The following is a 21,221-nucleotide window of genomic DNA, read 5'->3' as shown; positions in this document are numbered from 1 at the left end:
ACAGCAAATCAGAGGGGGAAAAAAAAGAAAAGGGCTTTTTGGGGGTGACTGTCACTGTGAGTCATTTTTTATTTGTTCCCAATCACATTTTGTCCCCTGTTAGATAAAAGGCACATAACATAAAAGGAAATGAAGCGAGTCACCGTATCAACAGTATGTCATTGTGTTTGTCTCTAGCCAGAATTGTGAGCAATTGGCCAGCATTCATGTCATAACTCAGTTATTGTTTCCTATTAAGCCCCCAGGGTGGTGAGAAAGTGATTCGATATGGGCTGAATACACATTAATGTCTGCCAATTCTCCTCATGGTTATTACAACACAATGGAAGAGAGTGGATGAGACAGGGACAGTAGGAAAGACGGGAACAATGCTGTATCTGAAGACATTAATAATCTAATCTAACGTCTGGATAATTCCAGTAATTAAACAATAAAAGGCAGACAAATAATTGGTCTTCAAGAAAAAATGCCAAGCTGGCTTTGTTACGGTATTGTGATGACTTTGTTATTTGAATGGTTATAACTCACTTTTATGAGTAGTGCATACATGTGAGCCTTACTTTATTATATAACATTTTAGGTAGACTTCTGCTTCTGTCAGTATAACTTCATTAGTCTTCTCGTGGATAAGCCAACAGCTGTCGCAACAGAGAAAATCCTTGCTGCTTTGAATCATCACCAAACTCAGGGTCTGATTTACTAAGGGTTTGCGTGTATTAAAACGTGTGCAAACTTGATACCACCAGCAAAAAATGTGCTGAATTTGATCTACTAACAGCGTGCAGTGAGGATTGCGTCTTTCATATGAGCAAAACAACACGTATTGTCCGTTTAGTATGTTTGTAATGAATATGCAACATGAGGCGTTTCTGCCTCAGTGTGCAAAATACTGGGAGGAGAAAATGCAAAGAAGTGAAGTTAGTACACGCAATGTGATTTACCAAACCAGACAAAAATTGTCTAAATTTAACACCTTTGAAAGGAACGTGCTAATCCAGGAGCTCAGGTTACACATAACAGGCTGCAGTTAGGAGGAGACATAGGCTCAATAAAAGAAAGTGTAAAGACACATTTTTTTTTGATTTTGCTTTATTAAAAGTGGAAAAATTAGAAACACCATGATTAAACTAATGGTGAAGAGGCTGTGAATACTGAACATTCACTGCCTCTGCATTCTAAAGAATTTCAACATTGACGGTTATGTTGTCCTAGTTCCCTCTTTTCGCCAACATTAGATTTTAAACTGGGCATTTCCTTTTTCTCAGGTTGCACGTCTCTCTGTTGCTCTCCTTTTGCAAAGGAATTTATGTCCGATCACATACACTGCTAACCAGCTGTCTAGTGAGCAACGGTCCAAGTGGTGCACCTGAGCGCCATGCTACAGCTCGCACATCATACACAATGTATAACAATTCATTTAAAAAATGAAGGGAAGAAAAGAGAGGCACGTTGTAATTCCGTGGTTTTCTGATAAGCCAAATGTTATTTTTGTTATATTCAGATATGTTGAAAATACTGTTTGTTCATTTTTTCTCCCACTAATACTTATTTTGAACTTGGAGTCGTTCTGCTTTCTGTCCAAACTCTCGCGTGACGTAAACCAATAGAACACACACAATCCTGTCTGAAATACTACCGCCTCCACAAGGTTTGTACCCGTTTTCATTCACCCAAATTTTCTTAGTAAATCACCCACAAAACTTCCACAATTGCTAGTGAACATGCAATTTAGTGCTATTTAATTGAGATCTTAGTAAATCAGGCCCTAAATATATGAAATGAATCCTTAAACAGAGAATCTTTTTTGATGGCATCAGGATTTTAATTAACTGTAGGATTAGCCTTGATCTAATGTGACATCTACAGTAATCCACTGTTTTAAACCAGTATTGGTCTAAGCCAGTGTTTGGCTTATATACGGTATATATACTCTCTGAAATATGCGTCAGTCATCCCTGTCTTTTTACTGTGGCTCTTCGTAGCTCCTCGCTCTGTCAGAGCCAAATCCAATTTCACACCTTTAAACGTTCCTCTAAATACCTGCACTACATATCCCCCCTGTTGGACCAGTTTTATGAGGCACAGTCTGAAATGATGTTGCACATGGACACCAAGTTTAAGTACAAGCTATTTTAGACTTCTATTATGGGATGGTACTGCACTTTATACACTTAATGTGTTGACTTTTTTTTTTATAAGACAGAACACAACCCTTAGTGAGTCAACATGAGGTGTTGAGATTTCAAACAATCGAAGCTGAAGGTGGGGACAGTATGAAAACATGGCAGCTGTTAAAGTGAGAGTTTGACTTCACTTAACCACCTGATATGCCGCTAGATATCACACTAACCCACTTCAGCACCATTAAAAGAAACTTTCAATGGTCAATTCCAAAGACGTTTTTTTTTTTTTTTTTTTTTTTTTTTTTTTCACTTTAATCTGCTAATGTGTTAGGCAACCACAGTTATTTTCAGGTTAGTGTCCCTTCTTTATTTTTTTGACCCATTCTTATATGAAGGTCATTCGTCTTTTGAATAGTGAGGCTGCACGTCCCTGCTATGTTTTTGGGCATGTGGCCAAACATCATAATGAACTGTCACGGTGTGAAGATTGGGAGTGATTGCCTCAGTCGTCATGGGGTTGCAGTCTATGAAGGGCAAATGAAGTATAAACTGTTTGGCTATTTTTATCGGATACTCTTTTCTTTTTTTTTTCCTTTTTTTTTTTTTTTACAAGGAAATGAGTTATAGCATCTCACCTATTGTCTCCTCAAAAGTGTAAGCTTGATCAAACTTCCAGTTGCCCCTTTTTCTTAAACCTTCTTTCTAAGACGTCGGTGTCATTCATTTAAGCCCTCACATAAAATGTAATTCACTTAACAAGTCTGTGTGAGACGGTATGTTCAGGCTGGTGATGTTAGCAACTTTGAAGTCACCATGCAATTTAAAAGAAAAGTTAACCAATTACCAAACTGATGGAAAAAATTGTCCCTTAAGTGTCTGGCGTACGTTTTAAAATTGGTCTTTTTCCATTCTTGCATGGTGTGCAAACGTTTTCAGCTCTTTTTATCTTGCTCTTTGATCAATACACAATGTTACCTTTCCCGCTGAAACACCAGCAGCGCAGGATTGATTGAGGCTAAGTGTAGGATGTGTGAGATTTTTTTTCACTTTTTTTTTTAAATGCATTGCCTAGTATTTGATCATGTATTGACTGTTTCTATAATGCTGTATGAGCCCTGCTGCCTTCACAGCTTCTTGCCACAGAATAATCAGCCGCTGTTTATCGCTGTGGACTGATGTAAAGCCGCAAGGAGACATTACTGTTAGTCAATGCACCTGGTACAGATCACAGAGACCTTTCATCAGCACATGGGAGGGAGAGGAGGCTCCATTAGGACTCATTCTGTGCTTACTCTTTGGTCCCACATTCAGGACTGCATTAGTGACCTGGTTTCTGTGTTTTACAGCTAGTGGTAAGGAAGTATACAGTGGAGGGTACATTTCTTTATCTTGTTTTTACCTCTCCAGTGTTCCACAAGGCTGTCAGACTCATCTTAACTTTTTATAGATTTGTGTCTTATGTCCTTCCTTACTCATATTGTTTGCTCAATATTTTGAATTAAGGGCAAAATTATAGTATAGTTCCGGCAGTGGCACTATATCTTTAGGCAGTATGAGTGGGTATTAAAAGGACAGCGGCTCGATGCATTTTTAACCGTAAACATTTAAATACATAGCACATTGTTATGCAAGAGGGAGAGGCAGTCTCCCCAAGCACCCTTTCCACTTTACAGGAACACCAACCTACCTCATTTGACTACCTGTCCTCCAAATGGTTACCTGCACCTCCTGAAGAGAAAAATGACTTGCCCTTCTCAAACCTACCATTTCCTCACAGAAGGTGAATTTGTAGCGGCATGACTGTGTAGTGAAGACACACCAAGGGATGGAGGCAGGGAGCTATTGTTATTCGGTATACTTTTAACTCTAGCTATGGAGGCCATCAAAGAGAGAGAATGGTGGGAAATGTAGGGGCTTGTTTTTTTGCTGCCCCCTCTCACCATGATTGAGGAAGTCGTTAGCGCCTTCTAAGTGCCCTGTTGTACTTTAAACGTCAGCCTAGTAAAGTTCACGACAAAGCATGAAAATGTCCTTCTCCTTTTCTTAAATGTTAATGGCATCTCACTGGACCTTTTAAATCCAACATCCATTCACTCAAATGGAGATTGCCTTTTTTTGCAGATGATGTAGTGTTTATTTCAAGAGCTGTATGCCTTTGAGTTTTAAACAGATATATTGATATTACAGTTTGTCTGGTACTATTATTAGCATTAGTCTCCGATATGATCTGAAATACATGGTGGGTAATAAGTGAGTGTGCAGGTTATTGCTACTTCACCGATTAGACATGGGGTTCTCAATTAGAAACTTAAAAGGTCCATTCTCCAAATGTCCAATCTGTCCAGGGTCCGTGTAATTCCAAAATTAGAACTCTGAACAAAAAAAGGCATCAGATACGCAAAACATTTGAACTATGCACAAAGGATGATGTGTTCTGTCCACATAAGTGTGAAACATGACCCTTTTTTTTGCCCCGTGTTCGTTAAACGTGGGCACAAAAGGTGTGAGGGCCAGGCGTAAACACTGGTGTAAGTTTTGTGTTAGTGTTAGTTGTGTGCGTAATTCTGCTCTTTGTTACATAATGACGTTTTATGTTTCCACTTTAGACAAGGGCAACTGTCTCATTACAGATTAAACACATCGGTTTTGTGCTCCCCACAGGGAGCAAAATGCATATTTATTAGTCCACTCTGTCTTAAACTCACAATTTTCAGATTCCACCTCTTGCTTTTTGTGAAGTTTGGAGCACGCCATGATTTTTGCTTTGCTGAAGAACAGATACCTTTCGCAAATCTGAATGCGTTGTTGTAGCTAATGGTGACCTGCGTGACCACGGTGAAGTGAGTTTTATGTTGGAGGTTCCATGTTTGGTTTACTGGAGTGAAGCAGAGCGAACGTCTATCAAATATCCAACCTAAAACTAACTTCCTGCAGAGGAAAAAAAGCACTCGCGGAAGAAAAATATTAAGCACTCACGGTCACAATGAGTTGCCTTAGTGACGTTAAACAACAGCTTATAGGACATTTGAATTTGGGCATGGGATAGGTATGTGATTGGACAAAAAATTGGAATATTGATATTTATCTCGCCCATTATATTTCATTACGTTTGGGTCCGAATCCAGACCGAAGTCCACCAATTGAGGACCCCTGGATTAGACTGTCCAAGTATCCACAGGTTTTAGATAATCTATTTAGGGGTAAAATCAATGTTTTACACCAATATTCTTATTATATATGTTATTTAAGTTTCACATCAGTGTCAAAAAGATTTCTCAACGTTGGTATATATGGAAACAGAAATTAATTTTTCGACAAAAAAAAGGTGCCTGTAAAACTCTAATTAAATCAAAGCTCATAATCGAGATATAGAATCTCTCTAAGCATTTTTCAAGGTTAGTTCTATTCCAAATGTCTGAATAAGCCAGAATATGTAATATGCCATTTCCAAAAACATTTGACTTTTTTGAGTGTTGGGCTGCTTCATCCTCTCATGGTAATTCAGAAGAAAAAATACCAGTGCTCAACCAGAATATTGGCCCTTATGTCCAACAATTTATCTTGCAAATTGCTACTGTGTCCACAAAATCAGCTTTTTATTAATCTCAGTGGTGAAGCTCAACAGAGTGCTGCTGCTATTTTGTTCATAGCTCGGGGGAAAGCTGTTGATATGCAGAAATCCACTAACTGTCTTATGTCATAAGAGCTGTATAGCTCAATTTTGTTTTAGGGCATATTTTAACTTTCAGTTTAGAGAAACAAAGTTAGTTTGCAGGGCAGGCTTTAGCTAACTGGATTAAGATTGATTTAAGTACAACTATATGTAAGTGAAAAAGTTTGAGAAAGAAAACTTTTTGTGGTACAAGGAGTACTTTGTCCATGGAAAGTTAACCTAATTCAAAATAAACAGAAGCATCAGTTTAGTCACAGTGCCTGAGGTCTGTTCTTGTAGGTATAAATCTGTCTCGTCTTAACAGCCTGTGGCTTACAACAACCGGAAAGTGTTACTAAAATTATGCTAATTATGCTGAACTCTAGTTTTATTTTTACATGCATAAATTAGCATGCATAATTTAAACACCAGTTTATTTTATCAGGAAGACGTATGTCTCTGTTACAAAAGAGAACTTTTTCTTATGTTCCTGGTGCTGTTTTCTTTCTTTCTTTCTTTCTTTTTTTTTTTTTTTTGGGGGGGGGTAAAGTTTTATTGTAGTGTTAAGTGTAGCATTTCTTCCTGAGCTTTATTTAGGTTCAACCAGAGTCTCCAGTCGTCCGTGGAGTGTTTTGCTTGGTACAATTATTGAAATAAATGTCACTGTTTATTGTTTTTTCTGAGTAAAGATCTCCACAGCAAGACATTCCTTCTTCTCAGATCCAAAAATGTGGCCCCTGCGTAGAGTAGCCTCATAGCCATGGTGACCACTGGCCGCCTCAAGGCTCCTCTCACTGGCCCTTTACTGTGATTTGGAGCTGTGTGGAGGACACAGCCATTTCCAGACACCCTCTCAACATTACATTAACAATCCCACAGCCCACCCACCACTCTCAGTCTGTGGCTTGAAAGCTGCATTTACAGGAAGAAATGACTGAAGAGAAATCTGGGGGAAGGGTCCGTGGTGAACGGAATATCCAAAGAAACAACCACAATCATCCTGACGAAACTGTCAGATGCCAATGATCAACAACTCGAGGAGAGACTGCTGTCTGTGAGCTCTGTCTCTCTCTGTCTGTCTCGATGGAGTCTCTGTAGATCAAAAATGGAAAAGATGGATATGGTTTTGAGCCAGCAGTGCTGTTGTTCAAGCTCCCATCACATTTGGTCTTTCTTTCTTCAAAGCAGTGCACATTTGTGCTGTGGGTAACAGCTGAGCGCTAATTTAGTTGATAAATCTTGCCTTTGGACAATGTTTCGCTTTTTTCTCTGTGTAGAATAGTGAGAGTGGGTTTAGTGTCTTAACCAGCACTATCCATTATAAATTCTAAATAAAACAGAGGATAAGGATCCACTTTTACTTCATGCGAACTGACATTATTATAAGTGAGCAAGGAAAAGACAGGACAGAATGATGTAATTCAAATAATAACATGCATTGGTGATATGGTGGCCAATGCACAATAGCATTTTTTTTGCTGCTACTTTGCTGACATACAAAGTAGCCTTTTTGTTTTAGTCTAGTTTCACCATACCATTTTGTTGGAAAAACTGTTGTGGCACCATTAAATGTAAAAGGCATGGTGTGTTATGGTTTATTTGTATTTAACTGCTGTTTATGTCTCACTGGACTATGTTTCAGAGAGCCTTGTAGGGGAATGAAAAAATGGATTTACAGCGATCATCAGGGGCTTGTCCTTGACCTATGTATAGACAATACAATACCATATTTAATTTGCTGTATATGGTTAGGTGCAAAGAAACAGAATCAGATTTGACATTATGTACATGTTTATTGTTTGTCTTTTACATTTGTGACAAATTATAGGCAATTGTAGTTTAAAACACTCACACATTTTTCTAACTTAAATCAAAACAAATAATAATTTCAAACTATTATTTGAAAGTTGCTTAATTCAAATAGGACGCCCTGAACATGGTGATAAAGCAAGAGCTCAGTACAGTTCAGTTCCTATTATGTTAAAGTGAAAAATATGTGTATCCTGAGAAAGTTCATACTTCTTGAAAGCCATATGTTTTTTGCTTGCTTTCAGTGTGTTTGTTTCTTGGTCTGTACCTAAGCAAGCATCTACCGAGTGAAAGAGACCCAGTCAAAGATCAGCGTTGTTCTTCAAATATCTATTTTCTCTGGTATCCTCCTGCCCCTTTTCTCCATCCCAGAAGGATGAGACCCTATCTCTCTTTTGTCAGAGGGCATTTTGGATAACAAGCTGTAGAAACAAGCTGGAATCAAGGTGTTTAGGGCCACTTTTTCTGTGTCACTGATACAGATATTCTTTTTAGCTTCCTCGATGGAGCCTTGTGCTTGATGGATCACCACTAACCTTTATTTATTTAACTTCAAACTCATCGAATACAAAGAATGACCCCAGACAATATTCTCCTGTATGTGCCCCTGATCTTGTCGGTGCTCGACTTATGCATGTTCTGACATATTTATTAGCCTTTGCTCTGACCTATCATTGGCTATATAAACTTGTCCTTTCTCCATAAAGCTTCCGCAAGCACTCTGGATTTTTGCAAATCTAGCCAAATAAAAACTGCTGCAGAAACATCCTTTGAGAAGATGACCTTTCTTCCTTGGCAAGGTAACGCTTTGCTAGCAAAATTAGTTTGTTAGTCTGTTTGTTTTTATTTCCTGTTTTTTTCCCCTCCCACAAGTCTCCTGTTTATACAAAGTACAATATCACAGAATGTTGTTGAAAACTTGTGTCTGCTTATAATGATTGGACCAGTGGCATGAAGTGATGCCATTTTTGCAAAACATAATCTCCCAGGAAATGGAAAGCAATGAAATTAAGGATTGGTAAGTAAGTACGCCTACCTGAAGGCAGTAGAGGAAAAAAGAGAACATGTAAAATGCAAAACACTTTATTAGAAATGCATGTTCCAAAGAAGAAACATGGATATATTTGTTTGAATAAGTTCCCTTTTCCATTTCCCTGAGCAACAACCCACCTGGTTTATCCCTCCCGTAGAACACTTTCAGAGAACGAGCTGTAACCATGGGCCCAATTGTATAAAGCCCCCTCGGACGCCCGTGCTGCACTGTCACCTCCTGGCCTCTCCAGTAAGCCTGTTGGCAGATAGCCAGAGCATAAATAGAGATGCATTTCTAAATCCCAGGTGGTGGAGAAGAGTTAGATTCAGTCCTGCCTGGGGCTTTTGGCTGGCACAGCAAGCCAAAACAGAACACTGATAAATGTACAGGTTGACTCCATAGGGCTGCATAAATTCAGCGTTGTCACTGTCCTTTTTTTTTTTTTTTTTTTTACTATACTAAGCGGTACACAATGAGAATGTGTTTTGATCAGTGTCTTGAAGGGAGATTTAATAGTATTATTCAAACTCTGATTAGATAAAGAATATGACTAAGCCTGGAAGAAAGTATAGATATGTAAATCACTGTTCACTAGAACTGATGGAATCTCCTCTTGTGTTCATTAGACACAGAAAAGAGTAGTTCAGAGACGGGTCAGCAAGGAAATGAATTAATAAAATCAGTGTGAAATGATTCTGTTGAAATTGCTGAAGACCCTTAATATTGCAGCTCTATAAATATGAAATGCAGCTTGGGTCATTCCAAATCTGACCCACGTCAAAATGACTTCTCTTTTCGTGGAGAGGATTTTAAATATTTTGTTGTCTCCTCATATGCTGCTAAACTCAATTAGTTAGTTTACTTGTTTTAAGTTGTGTTATAATGCTTTTACTTTAATCAAATTGAGTGTCTCTATTTTATTTGAAAAAAGATTAAAGCAATATTAATACAGTTCTTCTGGATGGTCTGCCAGTAAATATTGTCTAGACTTCATAATTTTCCATTTTTCTTCGAGGTCACCCTGAGGTTTATTTTCCCCTGACATATTTATAATATAACAGCCACATCTAGTAGATTAGGTCCTGTGGCGTTTCGCAAAATGATCTAATATTTTTTTTTCTACAATGTGTCACTAACAGTAATAGCTACCAAAAAAAGTTGAAGCTAACATTTATTTCATAACAACTTTCCATACTTGGTGTTCAGCGCTGACTAACAAATTTATCATACCAACTTGCTGATCTAAACTTGTGATTTAACTCTTGTCCGGAGAGGGATAGTTTAAAATGTATACTGAAGTGTTTCTTCAACCCCAGTGACATCTGTGGCATTATGTGTAAAACTATCAGTGAGTGGGCACTGGTAAGCCGGGGGCTATGTTAAGGCTGAACGATTTTAGGAAAAGATTGAATTGCGATTTTTCTGGCAAAAATTGCGATTTCGATTTTTATCACGATTTTCTTCAAATCAAGCTTGTGCAATGTTCTCAATGTACAGTAACATTTACAAACATGACAGGAAATTACATCATACCAGTTAAAACTTTAAATGTCGGAACTCTAAATTAATAGACTGAAAACTGAAGTTAAGAATTAATTTTAAATATATTTATTGTGATGTTCTTGTTTTTAGTGTCAGTTTGACAGAAATCTGGTCATATGTGTTGATATATTTTGTGCCTTTGGGGTTGCCGTAGGTGACTTTGTTCAGAGAAGTTATGCAACAAGAGAAGCCAACGATGTCTCCATATTTTCTTCTAGCCATATGACTGAAACATTTGACTGTGAGCGTAATTTCATGTTCAGGCCTTGCATTGTATCCCGCTAGCGTACTTATCGGTTTTTTTTTAAGCATATTATGAGATTAATAACTTATGTTTTGATGTCTGTTTAGTTTTACAGTGCTTCCTTTATTAAAGACTGGACACAGAAACGTTAGCTTCTTTATTGGAGGAAAACTGTTAGCTATCTGTCGAGCTGTGTATCAGGCTAAAAAAGTCACGCAGGGGCAGAATGAACAGCTCCTGGGTCAGTCGGGAGAAGCACTGCTAAAAACCGCGGCTTTGACGATCACGTGATCGCGTTTTTTTAAATCGCGATTTCGATCAGAAAACGATAAATCGTTCAGCCTTAGGCTATGTCGTGCACATGACATGCACTATTTTATTGAGTGTCCTCTACACAAAAGTTGTAATCACCTGGAAATAATCTAAAAAACAAAAAACTGACAGTATAGTTAAAAAAATAAAATCAATTTTATTGTGTTTTCTGTTAGCACACTGTCTATTCAAATATTGTAAAAGCCAAAGTGCAGATGACTTCTGCTATCCTCATTTTCTCCCACTTCAAGTCTGTGTTTGCTCTTTGCTCTGTATCTGCATCTCAGACCGTTCAAGTGTCTCTAAACCATCCTCGTAAGTATACCTCAGTGATGTTAAGGAGCTTGTGTATCCCAATGTTGTACCAGGCTGCATCAGTATTCTCCTCACACACCTGCAGTGGAAGCTTCATCTGTAAGCTTAAAATGACACTTAAGGCTTTCCTCCGAGTGTCACTCTGTCTGCAAGCGGAGAGCTTTTCACATTCTGCACAGCCCAGCTCTGGAGAAGCCCCCTGGTCTGCATGTCTTTCCAAATGATGAGTGTTTGGCTTTTCTGAACCTCTCTGCAGTGCATCCTAAGACACCTTTTCAAGGGCTTCTCCAGTGCTGCTCTGAATAACTTTCCAGTGGGCTAATCCCACTTCAAAAAGCCAGTCCTTGGAATGCACTATTCTTAATCCTGAATTCACAGCTTCATGCATCATCATATCCCTTGAAATAGTACAGCATATTCCTCTACCGTGAATTTGAGATGAGATTTTAGAACTGTCTGTATAGGAGATCAATAAAATCAAGACTTATGCATGTTAAGCCTGGATGGGTATGACCAAGGCTGAAACCTATCACTGGGAAAACACATTTCAAGGATACATCTGTCCATTTAAATTTCTCTTTCAACTCATCGTAGGACTTCATCAGACCCCGTACAGGGATCCTGATTTTTGTGTTGATAGTCACTTCAGTGGCATGGGCAGGACAAGGAGAGATTGACAGCACGGTTTGACAGTGGAGACAGGCGCTTCCATGTTCCATCTTCCCAACTCTGACTCAACATGGAGAGACAGGGCTTGTCTTGGCTTTGTGTGGACAAGAAACATTTCACTGCACCACGACCTGTCAGAGGCAGAATCCAGGGTTGATTGCCCAAATACAAAGATGCAGCTCTGTGGAGAAGTCAGCACTTCCTGAAGAACAGGAGCACTATTAATAACCAGGCTGGAATTCACATAGGCTAGCAAAAATCTATTCAGCACAGATTCAGTAATGTATATTCAATATTTGCATTGCATCTAACATATATGCTGAAGCTTGCATTGGTATTAATTATTGAAAAAAGAGGAGTATACACAGACAGGAGAAAAGAGATAAGATATGACATAGGTTGAAATGCCGGCAGAAAAAAAAAATCATGTATCTCACTTTTACATGCATTATAGCCCTCACTGTGTACATACAAACTAATGAGGTGTCTTTCCAGCTGAGATAGGAGCAGGTGGCTCTTTTATTCACCCATTTTGAGCAGATGCTGTGTCCCACCAAAACTGACAAAAAAATAGATGGAAACAGTAATATTCATATAACAGATAAGTAACTGTGAGGTTTGCATCACAAGGAACACTATCAACAACGGAACATAGACAGGACAGCCCAGGATGTGCTGTTTTTATCAGGACTGTGGCTCTATCACTGGCTGGACATTTGTGTATATTGTTCCCATGTGTGTAACATGCAACAGAAAATTACGTTTATGCTAATGTATTTTTTTTTTTTTGTCAGCACTAAAAACATCTAGTTGTACTACATGTCCTTTCTTAGGTGTGTATCTTCTGGTCTTGGAATTTCCATATAGTCTGTGCACACGACAGCACCTTCCGCTCCCACTCCCACATATTCAATAGTTGTGTTTCCACAGTAAGCGACATGGTCGGTTTACGGAGCATGCCAGCAGTACCACTATACTATGCTACGTTTCAAATATACATCGAGTCTTTGTTTGAAGGAGCCTGTTGCAAGCACCTGTCAAGATGAACAGAATGTATCGACCTGGACAGAAAGCATCTGTGCAAGGAAATGCACAGAGAATCTGAATTTGAAAAATATTATTGTATATTTCATCACTTTATCAACATTGGCTATGCTCACGCTCCAGAAATGGACCTAGTGAGGCAGGGAGGGCCATCAGACGGATCAAAACCATGATGCTGATGGAATGTAGCATGCATGCTCTCTGTGGAAAAATATGGTTAAAGCAAGGGTTTGTATATCATCATTTACAGTAAAATATACCAAAGGGTCCTTTAGTGATACATTCCTTATAAATGTGTGCTCTTGTAACATCTCTATGAAGTGCTCCTTCAGAGAGCTTATATTCTCTCTACTTAGAGTAGCATTTGTCAGTGTCAATCATTGGCTTTGTTTTTTTTTTGTTATTTTTCACTCGCTGATGAAACCATTCTGTGTCATAAAATGCAATGTTGTTTCAAAATCAAATACAACATCTACAATGCCACCATGATTCAGGGGGCCTCACCAGCAGCCTCTCTCAGGGGAAACCCAGTCCATTTAAAAAAAGAGATGATTATTTCCAAGAAGCATTCAAGGTCAAGGGTTAATTATGTGGCAAGCATAAGCAACCGGTTGTCCACGTCATTCTTGTCGATCGCAGCTGATGGAGGTCAAACTGCTAGGTCTAGTCTGGTTAGAAATATCAAGAGTATCAGTGTGCTCAACAAACGTGTGTCGGTCCTATGGCTCCAAATATAGAGATAAGATATGATGAAACCGAAAAATAAGAGTGTATAGATGAAAAGATGTGACCTGATGAGACATCTCTATCAAACAAAGTGTTGACTAACCTTTAGTTGTGTGGCTTACAGTGCAAATAGTAAATCGGAAAATGAAGCATTATACTGTGTTTTACCAAACATCTCACTGTAGTTGAAATGCTGGCCCAACACTAGTGGGACATTACCTTTCATTTTGCTAATTAAGTTTGAGAGGTTTACTAGTGCGAGAGGATTACAGGTTATAAGCAGGCATTTATTTAAATCCTTTGTGTGATTTACTTTGTTGTTTGGGGCCAGTGTATGTTTATTTAAATCTAACTGAAATTGGAGTGCTTGTTGTGATCTCAGTAAGCTAAGTAAATGCTCCTTTTACTCAATTGTTTAAAGCAGCTAGTACAGCATACTGTAGAGATCATGCATTTATCAGAACAAATGTTGTGGCTACCGTCAACGTTTAATCATAAATTTGATTTTGCTGTTGACTGTGTGGGACCGTGTGTTGTAGCAAACTTCTAGCTTTAATGTGTCTTTCTTATCTGCAAGAATGGACAGATGTGTTTGTCTAACACCATAGCTTGTTGAACAAACTAGTAAACAAACGTTCATTAAGAGAGTGTAGCCTATGCTAAAGGTAAGAAGTAGCTGCTAGCTTATCAGCTGAAATTGTTTGAACAGTGTACAGCGTATCTGGACGTGACAACAATGCTTTGTTTGGATGCTAAAATTGTGTTTTTTGTCGTGCAACTTTAAATATTTCACTCTCTGTACGGAAAACTTTATCTGTATTCCATAATTGTCTGAAAAAGTCCATTAAATCATATCCTGTTGGCTCAGCTGAGCTGTGAAAGCACATAATCAGAATCCGAGAGCTTAAAGTTCCATTTCTGAACATGATTTCATTGACATTGTCAAGAATAGTTACTGACAGCCTCAACTGATCTGTTTTCTAACTTCTGTTGCTTTCAGCTCTCTAACCTCTTATTTGAATCGCCTACAAACACCAATTACTGCACAATCCTTTACACTCAGACAAGCACAAAAGGTTTAATACACCGGATGGAATTTAATCTTTTCTTGCTTTCAACTTTATGGCACATTTATGTCTTCAGTAACTCTCCTTTGAGCGAGTTTTGACACAATAGCTTTCCTGTTGGATGAACTGGAAAGCAGAATCATGGGGCTGTGTGTTTGTGTGGTTGTAGTAGCAGGTGCAGGCGCTGTAGAGGTCAGTGCAGCTCAGCAGAGAGGGCAGAGGTAACTCCTCCCAATGCAGGCCTCTACCTGCACTCTGGACATGCAGCATTGCCAATTTCATGCTCACAGACAGTGTAAGCTCTTGACACACAACGCTATTCATCGCTCTCATTATTGTCTGACTGAGACACTTTGAGAGCAAAAGAGGGGCAAAGGCAGGAAGCGCGACCTACAAGTGGACCGGTGTGAGGAAGGTCAAAGACTGAAGAAAAATATTTTTGGATTCAGGTTCTTTATTTTGGACTGAATCAAAAGGCTGGGGATAAAGATGCTGATGATGATAACATTGAACATATAATCTTAATTTTAACATCCCTCACAGGAACAACCTTGGAGGATTTATGGTGATTTGATTCAATGTCATTTTTTTGCTCATCTGTTGCTATAACATTGAACTTTGACACATTTAATCCACCAGCACGGTGCAGTTGGCAGACAAAAATACTAAGTGACTACATCAGTCCAACAACATACACACGACTGAATCTGAATCATTCTGGCCCAGTTTCAACAACAACTGAACATTAAAAGCTTCACTTAAGTGGTGTTATTGGAGCCAATGTGTTCTATTGCATTACATTTTATGCCTGGTAGTTTTATTGTCTCTTAACGCTGCAGAAATCTTTACTCAAACTGGCTTGTTAAAATCGTTATAACCTTCATAGCACCATTCCCACTAAACTGAACACATCAGTTGGTAAGCGTCGTTTCACCATTTTTAAGGCTTTGATGGCATATTTAAATGCATAATGGTAGATTTTGACTGTTAGTTTGGAAGAAAACTCCTCATATGGATAACTGTCAACGGTGTCAAATGAGTTGTGGAGACAGTTTATTTGCCCGACTACTGGGCTGTCACATCTTCCTCTCTTTACACCGCCTCCTCTGTTTCTTTCACAGTTTCAGTCTCTTCTATCGTCTCCATGCCTCCCTTGCCTCTCTTCTTAAGTTTTTATCGGGTGGATTAACTGCATTCCCTGAAGTAATCCCCTTTCTCCCACCTGATTTACTGGCAATACACCGCTTTCAAGTCTCGCTCTCCACGCGCTGATCTCCCAGGGGCTGATGGCCTCTCATAAAAGAGGAAGCAAATTGTAAGATGGGCTCACTGTGTTTTCCTCTTTTAGAGATGTGTTCTGCTTCAGGCTAGTTCAGTGGCTGGCCCATTTGGATCACCTTTGAATCTGAACCTACACAGTTCTGGTGGCAAAAGGAGGATATGAACTTAAAGAGTAACAACAGCTCCACTTCTCTAAGTGGTGTAATTACAGTGATGAGAAAACTGAATTGTGCAGTATAAGGAATTTATGTAGAATGTTGTACATGTGATTAACCTTTACAAACTACACTACATCTTGCCCAATGACTGCTGGGATTGGCTCAATTATGTGAGTCATTGGGTTAAGAATGGGTGAAGGGATATTTATTTTCCTGATAGATATTTATTGTCTTGTCTCCCTGCCTCTTGACATTTGAGATAATTCTCTGTACAAAGCAAAAAAACTAACCAAATGAAGTGTTTTTGTTGGCCAACCTGAAAGTAGCATCATCATGGGGTCTATTGAGAATTTTCCAATGGGATTTTTGTATTGGATTTTGGATCATTTCAGAAAATAAGCTCTGTGGCAAACACATGTTTCTGATTCATAGATGTTTTGTTCAGCAGGAAAGTCATCACAAATGAACATGATTTGTATGAAGTTCGAAGCATTAATGCAGCCAACAGAAGTTAAACGCTAACGTGATGCTATGGAGAACTACTATCTCTTCAGCTTGTGTTAACCACAGACCTTATTTCAGGCATAGAAAAACAAACCTGTTCACTCCACATATAAAACCTTCAGAACGTTTTTGAGTTTAAATATAACTAAGCAACAATTGTGTCATTCATTTGAAGATATACATTTTAATGATGTTCCAAAGATGGTTCTTCATATTGGATTCATTACATCTCACTTCTCAAAAGTACCTATAAAATAGCATTTTGACTTAGACAAATTAGAGCTAGGACTGTGTAAATATTACTCTGCTATGCATGGTCTGTGGCCAAGTTGTCCGCTTGGTTAATGACTTCACAAGTGTGTTTATTGTTGTTGTCACAGTTGATAACGGTTAATGACTCCATTAGAAAACTGAAATATTATTTGTTTAATGGAGTTGTCATTGTTTATCTTAATGAGGCAGGTCCAAGTTTTTATCGGGTTGGGCTCTTTACAAATTCAAATAATTTGTTATGATAAAAACTAAGAAGACAAATGCACCAACTGTTCATTGTGTGTTTAATTGTTTTATTAAATGGCTCAGGAATACTGAAAATAATCTACACAAAGAAGTGTATACACACTGAACGTCACTGACCATCTGTTCAATGGCAGAATGGAAAAGAAGAGGCAACACCCCTGTTAATAGATCTCAGATGCATGAATCCATTGCAGCCTGACAGGCGTTTATCTAATGTTCAGCGACGGCGTTCATGTAAGTGAGAGCTTCAGATTGGATTTTATCTGCCTTTATTGGGTCCAGACAAACTGCAATGACGAAGTGTCTTTTCAAATATCTTATTTTTGTGCGGATTGTGAAATCCGCTCTCTTTGTTTCGTTTGTGCAAAATAATAATGAATTTTTAAAAAAGCCTTATAGCAGGGTATTACCATATATCAGGGCTACATTTGATCACTTAATCAGAAGAGGGATTTAGCCGATAAAAAACACATCCAGGAGGATAAACAAGGGGAAAGGGTTTGTATTATGCATACCACATTACTAATTATAATAAAAGTGTGTGTCTCAGGTTTAGCTTTAAAACATTTTTATTGTTTTCTGGGAGAGGTTTTACTGCCTAATTTGATCAATGAATTTTATACCGTCTTGTAGTTGGTTTGACGATCCCCCATGGAATTTGACTTGAATCACATAACATTTTTTATCCAGCTCTCTTTCTCTCTATTATTTCGTTTATGTAGATTTCTGCTCAGGTACAGATTAAAGACACTGCTTCTTTCAGTTACAGTACCTCTGTGGCCAGCATCTGACTACTGTGACTATATATCTGTGAAGCAAAAAAAAAGAAAAGAAAAAAGATTCAGAGCGACTGTAGACATTGTAGATAAAATCTCAAAGAGATGAAGCACCATAACAGTCTTATTTTAATCATGTTTTGCTTCCTAAGCTTTCCAAATCTCCAGCCTGCGTACATAATAATGCAGTTAAGATATACCGATGAGTCACAGATGACTCACAATATGTCTTAGGTTATCTGAAGTATTTTTTAATCCAGGGGGATAGTTTGGAAGTCATTACAAAGTTGTTGTTTTTTTTTTTCTTGTAAGTTTACCCCCTTTCATGCCTCCTTCCATGAACTATCCCTGTAATGCCTTTGTGTAACTTCAAATGGTTGTTATTGTCGAAAAGAGTGGGCGTGAGTTGTTGAATTGTTCGTCAATCAACTTTTGCAATCGTTAAAATAAATCAGAGAACACCTAGTGTAGAAAGCAATTGCAGTTACAAGCAGAAGGAGTTGTTCATTGGGGGATAATTCTGTGATGATTACGTTATATGAATATTATTGTTTCACATTGCCTAATCTCTTCTATTGTTTTCATTTGAAAACTTATCTCTAACACAGTTTATACGGACCAATTAATGTGCAGGTTATGAAAGAAAAAGTCCTCTAATGTATTATGAACTGAGCCCATGATTTTTACAAGAGAAAGGCTGTAATGAATTAGTCTTATTGTAACATTATGATATTAGCTGTAAAAAAAACAACTTTCTCATATTTCACTTAAATTATGAACAGTCAATATTAATTAATTGTCAGTGCTTATAAGCTTGACAGTTTTAAAGGCAGAATAAGTGAGCACATTTGAAGTCATCCTTGTCTCATTGGATGAACAAATCAAGTTTTACTAGCAAGGACCACGCTACAACTACGCGTTTTAGGTACACTCTTTGCTAATAGATCATGAGACTGATAAGGAGAAGACTCTGCAGGGGAATTGTCTCAAGCATAGTTCTGCCCGAGCTGATCACGGCCCAGACTGTACTGAGAATTAGACAATCGGGAGGGAGGGATGAAGAAGGAGGTCGAATGGATGAGAAGAAGGGTAGGGAGGGTGGGTCGTCGAAGAACTGAGACAAACGGTGAAGAGTGGAAGGCCTCAGTGTAGGTAGGCTTGTCAGGTGATTGGAGGTGTAGTTTAGTCGTGGTCCTGCTCCTGAAGTTAAGTTGATATACATTATCTAAAACTACAAACTACAGCTCTTACTTTTCTCTTGTTTCATTTTCAGTTTTGTGTACGTTACGTTTGGCATACTGTTATGAGACGGCGTGGTATATGTATTTCTTCAAAGTTCTGTCATTGCTTTATAGAACTAAGACGCCTGAATTACACAGTTCAATCTGCACAGAACTCCCTTTTTATTCTACATTTAAAAGCATAATCATATATAAATTATGGAAAGTACACATGTTCATTTTTGTCAACATTTCATAACTTGCTGCTTGTGTTCTTGTATTAAAGGTTTCCAGAAGGGCTGTTTGATTTATTAGTCTCAGAAGGCTGTCTTTATGAGAGTGTCTTTGAGCAGACAGAATCAAGAATCACACCGAAAGAATTCAATATACACACCCTACCAATGCAATCTAATGAGGAGGAGCTCTTTCTAATTGCTTCATGTCTGCTTCAAATGAATGAATGCCCCTTCTTTTCTGTGTGTCTTGCATCTTCCAGATATTAATGAATGCGAAAGGGACCCATGCAAGAATGGGGGCATCTGCACAGATCTGGTTGCCAACTATTCCTGCGACTGCCCAGGAGAGTACATGGGGAGGAACTGTCAATACAGTAAGGGCACATTTTTCTGTATTATAACTATAGCTTTGACTTGTAACTGTCTAAAACTGCAAACCTGTCCACTATCATAGGTACTGATGCTGCAGGGAATTGAGAAGGAATCGCTGTAATATTAGTTGCTGTAGCATAATTAATTGATTAAGATATTAAATTTTCCTCGGGGCACCATCTTCCGGTTTAACGGAAGAAATTGAATAATTGATCAGTTTCATATTCAAAAGGTGGAATTCTCCAGGAGCACTTTTCAATCACTAAACAACACAAACAACGTTTGAATTTATTACAGGAATGGTTTAAAATAATACAGAATAATATAAAAGACTATACTGATTATAATTATGATGATAACATTAATAACTGTATGGTTTTGATTCTATTTTTTATGGTGGGGTTATAAAGGTACAAAGTAACAAATGAAATGACAAATCTGTAATGTGAAAATTATGTGATTAGAGAATTTAGTAAAAAGAAATATCTACTAGGAGTGACCGTCTTCACAACAACCTTTCCTCGAGTTTTCTCTCTCGAGGTCGAAGCTGTGGCAGGATCTTATGCTTGAGGCATTTAGTCAAACTTCCCTGCGTGGTCCAGCATTTAAAAGGCACCGTCGGGTCCTCCAGAAATGATGCTGGCCTGAATGCCTCAACAGTCCGGGAGAAGTGGTGTCACACATCAGTGTAAGACTCTTGATCTATGGGGGTGCAGGGTGTTCGTCTCAGCAGCTATGAGTGGATCAAAAATTAATGAAACTCTTGCAAAAATTAACTAACTTGAAACAAAAGTTGTTGGCCAAACCAAGTTAAATTGAGTCAGGAAAAGTTGATGAATGAAAATACGAGCAGATCACTTTCTTGAGAATCAAAAAGACGCAACACACCTCAGCAAAAACTTAGAACTCAACTCAACTCCTTCTTGGCTCGTCCCTTGCAGTGGGCAGAAAAGGGGGGGCTTTGCTCCACCCTCAGACAAGCTCCAAGAACTAAAGAGTTGAATTTCTTACTTACTAAACTCAAAGAAGAATAAAAGTGAAAAAAACGCTTTATGACATCACCATATTTAACTAAATATGAGCATTATGAGTTTAGACATTCTGAGAGTCATCTCTGAACATTCAGGAAAATATTATTTTTGAAATCTGAAATTCCAAGTACACTGTTAATCAATTAATGAGAGGAAATGCATCATAGATCAATGGTATGAAAACATCGAAAAGATGATGTTACCCTCTATATATGATAACGTGCAGTATGATTATACAGAGTCTAAATATATATTTAAAAGCTTTATATGAAAGCACTTACCCCAAGATGGGAGGAAGATGTTCAGTTTAAATCCAGGAACTAACTTTCAAACAATTGAAAATCACATCAAACTGTCACTTTTAATGTCACAAACATAGATATAAAAAACAGAAATTAAATGGACATTTATTTGATACACAAACTAAAGTCTTTTAGTTTAGTAAGACCAAAAGTCTCTTATTAATTTTTCTGGCTTCTTGAAGATTCCCAGGTCCCAGCACAAGGTTCTTTTCCAGAGATTTTACGATTTTTGTCAGTGTTGATTATTTCTTATGGGAGGTTTTCTCACCTGCTCAAGGTCAGCTAA

General features: G+C 38.2%; 1 protein-coding gene across 1 annotated transcript in view; it reads left to right on the top strand.

Annotated features, from left to right (window-relative positions):
• Nucleotides 1-21,221, top strand: part of edil3a (EGF-like repeats and discoidin I-like domains 3a) — a 111,508-nt gene that overhangs the window by 43,171 nt on the left and 47,116 nt on the right. Inside the window, exon 4 of the mRNA XM_079347452.1 lies at nt 19,491-19,604. Coding sequence (XP_079203578.1) covers nt 19,491-19,604 — 114 coding nt within the window. The remainder of the gene's footprint in view (nt 1-19,490; nt 19,605-21,221) is intronic.

Source organism: Symphodus melops, assembly GCF_947650265.1.
Source record: "Symphodus melops genome assembly, chromosome: 1".
Taxonomy (NCBI): domain Eukaryota; kingdom Metazoa; phylum Chordata; class Actinopteri; order Labriformes; family Labridae; genus Symphodus; species Symphodus melops.
This window is presented reverse-complemented; position numbering and strand designations above follow the sequence as displayed.